We start from the raw sequence: 7,889 nt of genomic DNA on the forward strand, positions 1-7,889 counted from the left end.
GGATTAACCATACAAAAAGAAACATATAAATCATAGTAAACTTACCACAAGGATCTTTTGGAGGACAAGAAGCTACAAAATAAATCAAATAATAAGTGTTCTCTAGTAAGAAACACACAGTAGAACCATTTTCCAAAACAAATAGAAATGATAGTTTCACTAGAGGACAGACGACCAGCTGTACAATATATAGCTCTTATGCATAACATAGATACACATAGTTACATGCATGCGTAAAGCTCATCTATATCCATATAAACAAAAGAAAAACAAAGTAAAATTTTAAAAAACAAGATTAAGCATACACAACGAAACATATAAATCCTAGTAAACTTATGACAAGGATCTTGAGAGGACAAGAAACTACAAAACAAATCAAATAATAAGTATTCTCTAGTAAGAAACACATAGTAGAAACAATAACCAAAACAAATAGAAATGATGGTTTCACCGTCGTGTGCCTTGGTTTCACGAGGACACAGGACCAACAATAAAGATGATGGTCTTGTAGTGTGTAGCATCCATTTGTTGTTGCTGATGCTGAGATTGTTGTTGGCCTCCATAAATGCGTGCAACGAAGGAAACTAGAGAACGGAAGCCTGCGAATAAAATATTCGAATGACTTGACATAAGAGATTATTCTTGACCGGAATCCAGGTTGCAACAAGCATCTATACCACGGTCACTTCACAACATTTACAACGCCACCGTTTCTCACAAGAAGCATTGCTAAGCTATTTTAAATTAAAAATGTACTTAAAATATCACTAGCCTAGTGGGCTCACTAAGGCCCTAGCTAATGACAGTTCTCATATTTAATCTTTGTTAATAACAATGTTGGCTATACAAATTCAAATGTAGCATGATAAAATCAGTGTCATTCAAGGCTTATGGTAGCCTAGCTCAATACTATATGCGATGTCACCGGTGGCTAGATAGCTGAACAAAACGCCTCAATACCCCAAACCAAAGAGCGCGCACACCCAGCCACCTAGACAGAAAATGTGTACATGTACACAAACCGAGATGCTTGGGGAACATGTGAGGGTGCACAAACAGATCAGATTCGTAGGGATGCAGCAAGAAGCTCTAGAAAAATGCGAAGACGTGAGGGGGAGGAATTAGCCCCACACAGCGTTTGAGAAATGAAGAGCTGGCGTTGCTCGTCCTCTTCGTCAACAGATTAGTATAATTGCTGGTTACAAATTGTGCAGGAGGCACGATCAGGTGGTGGTGCTATCGGGGATCAATTACATGTGTTGCTAATATAGGGATCAATTATGGGTGGTATAAATGTCGAAGAGGTGGTGGGCACGGCATATAAATGTTGAAGAGGAGGGCCGGAAATATTGAGCAAAGGCAATGCAGACAGTTGATTAAAAATGTGGTCAGCGAGGGGGAGGGACTGAGGTACTCCTCTCTGATTATTATTAATATTATTATGAATCAATGGGAAAGATGCTAAGTTGAGCTCCTGCATGTGAATGCTTTGGGCGCACGTGTGCGCGTCGATGTACGTGACGTCGAAACCTTCACCATCCTCGCATTTTTGCACCTGCTTCAAGGCCAGGCAGCCTTTGTCAGCGCATCTGAAGTAGCTCCTGCAAAATTATAGGCAAGATTTAGGAATCAGAACTATTGAAAAATCCACTTAAAATCCTAGATAAATGTGCAGACCATGGCTAGCAGCTGTTCGCATGAGATTCGAGCAATATATATTCACCATATTTACTTACCTCTTGTATTTGATGCCCTGGATGTTCTTTTTCACCTGCAACTGGCCATTACTCTGGTCCCAAAGTACTACTACTCTTTAACAGCTCGATAAAGCATAAGGTCTCTTATTGCATAAGAGCTATTGTACTGATAGATAAGGTCTCTTATTGCATAAGAGCTATTGTACTGATAGATATATCTTAGTGCATAAGAGCTATTGTAGAGAAAGAGATCATCTCTTTTGGATGCATGAAAATCTCATGCATGCATTAGAGAGCTTTTATGCATTGGAGCTCTTGATGAATGCATTAAGTTCTCTCTTATGTAAGGATAAGTTTGCATAACAAATCTAATGCATTAGAGCTCTTGATGCATGCATGAAAATCTCTCTTATGTAAGGGATAAGTTTGCACGAGAGATGTAATGCATGCATCAAGAGCTTTATTTAAGGCATTAGAGGTCTATGTGTGCCCAAGAATAAGAACCTCTACGCAAGCATAAATCCTAATTAAAAATAATATGTTTCAAGGGTGTAAGATAAGCATGAAAATATTTAAAAAATGAGGATAGAGCGATTAGTCTTACCTCAAGAAAAAAAGGGCTAATGTGTTGAGCACGGTACAAAATAGTTTTTCTACCTACCTACCTTGGTTAAACTCGTAATAAAATAGTTTTTCTACCTACCTTTGTGTAAAAGAAATATTATTATTTTTATAATATCAACTACGAAGTAGTTTTGAAGATCCCTAGAAAACAAAACAAAAAACCACATCTTCATGTAAAAAAAAGGATAGCAAAATCACTAAGATAGATCTCGTGTAAGCCCTATGCATAGAACTCAACTTATGCATAATATGCATAGAGCTGATACAAAATCTATTATGCATATGATGTATGCTATCATGCATAGAGTCGAGCAGCTTATGCAAGTATGCATAGATCTTATATATAATAGCTCTTTGCACATACCTCTCTATGTCGAGCTTATGCATTACATCCCGGCATAGAGCTTTGCCTAGATCTTCCCTTAATTCTCTTTGTATGAGCTCCATGTAAATAAATTTGTATATGGCTCTATGTAAAGAAGCTCCATGCATGCGTCTATGCATATGTTGTATGCAATGAGATGTATGTGGGGCGCTATTTGCTTATATCTCTTTAGATAGCCCACTGCATAACAGAACTACTGTAAAATTATAGGCGAGATTTACGAATCAGAACTATTGAAAAATCCACTTAAAATCTTAGATAAATGTGCAGACCATGGCGAGCAGCTGTTTGCATGAGATTCGAACAATATATATTCACCATATTTACTTACCTCTTGTATTTGATGCCCTGGATGTTCTTTTCGCCATACTTCCGCCAAATATAGCGGTCCAAGTGCTCTGTGTAGCCCACTGGAATGCGCACAGTCTGCTTCCACACAGGTTTCCTACGCTTCCGAACTAATCGACTGCTGGCAGAGCCTAGTGCTGCACCTTGCAAGTTCTCATGACTCTGGTCCCCTAATACCGAAGTACTACTACTCTTTAACAGCTCGATAAAGCGGTTCATATGCTCCACAATCTCAAGCGAGCCCTGGAGTAAAACGGACCGCATCTGGATTCGGTCATCATCGCCCAGCAGGCTGCCCGTGGGCACTGATTCCACCTTTTCTTGCAGGTTTCCTGCCAGCTCCAAGCCCCGTGCCACCACCCTCCTAAGCTCGTCTTCACAGGTCAACTCTTCCTGACGATCCATTATTCGAATACCTGCTCTCAGTCTCTGACAGAAGACTGCCACAGGCGGCTACATGCATGCTGCATGGCCTGTGTGTCTAGAAGGAAGCCCTCACAAGTCAACACTGCTCACATGTCCAGACTCCAGACCGGCCACCCACTAGCAAGACAAATCAGTACCTCAGATAAGGCCGGATCCACACGGTCCGACGGCTGAGCAATAGATTCTTTTTTTCAACCCTTATAGTTAAAGGCAACGCTTTTTTTTCAACCCTTATTAAAGGCAACGTTTAGGCTCAACCGGGATTTAGAGTCCAAAATCACTAGAAAATCATACAAATGCAGGGATTTATATCTAACACGTACAGATTTCATCCCTTACTATTAAACCTAACGTCCAATTCCGACCGGGATCTATGAATTGCAGCCGAGAAAAACACACGGAGCTTATGTGAGCACGGGTTCCGCAAACTCTTTCTACATACATGTGTTTGTAAACATCGTCGATATCTTCAAAATGTTTTTCCAAGCTATATCTATGATGAATTTTAGATGGCATATTCTTTGCATTTACCTTCTCATCCTACATCCTATGACTTGAAAGCCATTACAAAAATTTAGTACTGAGCCTAGTATATATTCACAATGATGTGCAAAGGTAACAAGATCGTATATGATTCAAAAGTGACATTGATAAAATTCTATTTACAACCCATATGAAAGAACATTTTTTAATATGTAAATGCAGTTAGTTATATTGCCACTTTTTTAAAGGGGTTGAACTATTGGATGTACTCAGTTTTATTTCTATAAATATATATATATAGAAATAAAACTGAGTACATCCAGTAGTTCAACTCCTTAAAAATATAAGTTGCGACTAACATGAAAGCTAACCCAACTAAAAAACCAACCCTTCAATGACATAAAACAACGTGCTTTTAGGATAAATTATGTATTATGGAAGGACATCCCTTCCATAAATTATGTATTATGGAAGGACATCCCTTCAGGATCTTCTCCCTCTCATTGCTATTAGCCATGTCCCTTGAATTTTAAGATTGGATTCCATGAGCATCCTATACCCATGCCAGGACTTGTGATTGTCATTAGCCAGTTCCTTCTTATCACCCAGCTAGTTGAGTTGTTCCTCAATTTCAAATGGTAATAAAGGTTAGACCCTTTAGAAGTATGCACCAATATCTCAGTATTATTATTAGAAGCCCCCATAGACCCAAAAAATGTTTCCTTATCTACATTGTACTATTGGAAGTAATTTGATCAATTCTACTAATCAATGTTATCGTATTTAAAAATTTCGATAAAAGAAATACACAATTGAAAACTTTAAAATCATCAAAATGCTATTCGATACCACTCCCTACCTATCCTTGAAAAGATGTGTAATCTCTTTGAGCACTTTATTCATCGAAAATTTCCACATCGGAGGGAAGAATACATGTATAAATTATCATGTCTAGGGTAAAGTTCATGACATGATAAAATAAATCATCTTTCCATTTATATAATATAAAATCAAAAGGTTAAATAATAGAGTTACGTGTTCCATCTACTAACCAATGTCAGAGCTTCATGTGATCTCTCTCTTTATCTCTCATTGACACACACACACACACACACACAGACATCAACACATACAAAAGCAATAATTTAGGATCTTTTCCTACCTAGTCTATTATACACACGTATGGTCCTTTGCTACCTTTCGGCTGCTTGTTTTTTTAAAAGGTTATCTTGACATCATATATATCTTTTTGGTCTCATGGACCCTTTTTGTTCTTATATAGACATTGGCAACATATTTCTTTCTTTATGTCTCTCTTTTTGACTCTTTTGTGTCTTTTATAGATGTTCACATCATATTTCTTTCTTTTCTCTCTCTTTCATAGATGTTGATAATAACTCTCTCTCTCTCTCTCTCTCTCTCTCTCTCTCTCTCTCTCTCTCAAAAAAAAAAAAAAATCACACCTTACACATGCAACAATGACTTGCTAATCAATCAAACCATGTGTCATTCTTGCATTAAAAAAAATGATCATACTTTGTGAGGCCATTTTGACACCTTGAACACAAAAATGACGTGCAATGGTGACATTTGATTAATCAAACCAAGTAATACATTAAAAAACACACGTGATCAAACTTTTTGAGACCATTTAGACGTATTTTTGTACTGCACTTTGTTTCCATCATGAATTAAATATTTTTTATAAAAACAGTAACATTATTCATAATATTGAGTATAAAAACATTGAACTTTAATTTGTAAAGATACTATTATTACTTGAACACTTTCATAAACACTGAACACAGTTGATATGTATTAAACACATTTCTTAAACACTTCGATACACACTAAACATAGTTCATACATATTGAACACATTTCTTAAACACTTTGATACACATTGCACACAAAAATATGCATCGAACACATTAAATGGTAAACTTGAAGTTGTAGAGCTATTGTTGTTACCAGAATATCATGAAACGCATCAATAGACATTGCTAATGAGTATATGATTGGTAAACTTGAATTTGTAGAGATATTATTATTTTGTGAACACATTGGTACACCTTGTATATCTTGTAAGAATGTGTATCCTTGCATTTAAACCTTAGTTCTATGAAGATGATATAGAGTCACAACCCAACAAAAATAAAAAAAAGGCTATATAAAATAAGAAATTTCTTATGGGTAACAAATATATGAGATTCTCTTTGAATTAAATGTAGTAGAAAACTTAACATCAAAATATAGTTAAAGGCATCCATGAAAGCAGAAGCTAAGACATAAACTTGTGGTGACCATACCTAGTCCTAAAACTAGTCTTGAAGATATCCTCTTGTTTTCAAGTCTTGATGTGCTGACAATAACTAGATCGTAGGTCTTCCTTGAAAAAAAACTTTTCTTTAGCCATTTTACTAAGAAGATCTTCTATGTGAGGTATAGGATATTTTATTTTTAATGGTCTATCTCTTTAATCTTCCATAATCCACACATAAATCGTATGAGTCATCCTCTTTTCATGCCTATAACCGCATCTATACTGATATAGACATGCTTACTAACGCTTTACTTACCCTTTTGTTGGTTTTGTAGGTCTTCTAATATTCTCTTTCAACATCACTGAAAAGGGGTAAGTGCTTTCCTCTCTTTCTTATCTTTTTATCCTCTCTTTCCTCTATTTTTATCTACCAAAAAGAGGGGTTTTATTTTGTAGGTCCTCTATGGATAGAGCTTAATCTATGAATAGAGCTCTATTCGTAGAGCTTAATCTATGCATTAAGCTCTATTCGTAGAGCTTAATGCATAGATTAAGCTCTATGCATGCATTCATAATACATAGAGATCTATGCATAGATTACGCTCTATGCATCGACCTCTATGTATGCATTAAGCTCTATGCATAGAGCTTAATATTTTTGATATCAAGTTCTTAGGGATTTTGTATGTATGCGCATTACTAATCCTTTCCTCACCCTTTTGTTGGTTTTGTAGGTCTTCTAATCTTCTCTTTCAACATTACCAAAAAGAGGTAAGTGCTTTCCTATCTTTTCTGTCTTTCTTATCTTTTTATCCTCTTTTTTCTCTATTTTTATCTACCAAAAAGAGAGGTTTTATTTTGTACTTCTTCACTTAAAATTGATTTGAGATCAAGCTATCACCGATTTAAAATCAAAGAAGGTGATGAGTACAAAACAGAGAATTTCAGACTGAGAGAGTTCTCTACTAATATTTGGTTATGTCGTTTAGGTTGTGAAATGCACCGAAAATTTCAAGCCTTGATGAACAATGTGCTTGGACCTTTCCTCTAAAAATGGGTACTTGTATTCTTTCATAGTATATTGATATATAGCAAAGGGGTGAAGGCACACTAAGTGCATGTAAGGACTGTATTTGATGCTTTACAATCCAAAAACTTGTATGCAAAGGAGAGAAAATGTACATTTATGGCACAAAAGGCTGAGTGTCTTGGACACATAGTGAGCAAGGAAGGAATTATGGTGGATCCTAAGAAGGTTCAATGTGTTAAGAACTAGCCCATGCCTACAAAGACCACTAAACTAAGGTGATTCTTGGGCTTGTCATCATTCTATAGGAGGTTTAAGAGCTATGCTCATATTACTACTCCTCTTACTGATGACAAGCTTAAGAAACAAGCTTTCTTTTGGGATGCTATAGACGATAAGAGCTTCTAAGATCTCAAGGAGATGCTCACATTAGCCCATATACTTGTATGCTTAGACTTCATGAAGCCATTTGTGGTTCAAGCCGATGCATGTGGAAGAGGCATTGGGGTTGTTTTATTCAAAGAACATGGAGTGATTGCATTTGAGAGCCGAAAGATTGATGAGGAAGAAATGGTTATGCATTTCTATGATTAAGAGATGATGCCAATACTTCATGCAATAAAGAAGTGGCATCATT

At 36.4% G+C, this 7,889-nt stretch overlaps 1 protein-coding gene across 1 annotated transcript; it reads right to left on the reverse strand.

Moving 5' to 3' along the window:
• Positions 1-477: 477 nt before the first annotated feature.
• On the reverse strand, positions 478-3,496 carry LOC147625907 (putative WRKY transcription factor 27). Its single transcript, XM_086817864.1, has 2 exons — positions 3,038-3,496; positions 478-1,601 (listed from the first exon to the last, which is right to left on the reverse strand). Exons 1-2 carry the CDS (start codon positions 3,457-3,459, stop codon positions 1,247-1,249), a joined length of 777 nt encoding a protein of 258 aa, XP_086673990.1. The 5' UTR covers positions 3,460-3,496; the 3' UTR covers positions 478-1,246.
• Between the last annotated feature and the right edge of the window lie 4,393 nt (positions 3,497-7,889).

The sequence above is a fragment of the Cibotium barometz genome, chromosome 23 (genome assembly GCF_041138505.1).
Source record: "Cibotium barometz isolate CiBa-2024 chromosome 23, ASM4113850v1, whole genome shotgun sequence".
Taxonomy (NCBI): Eukaryota; Viridiplantae; Streptophyta; class Polypodiopsida; order Cyatheales; family Cibotiaceae; genus Cibotium; species Cibotium barometz.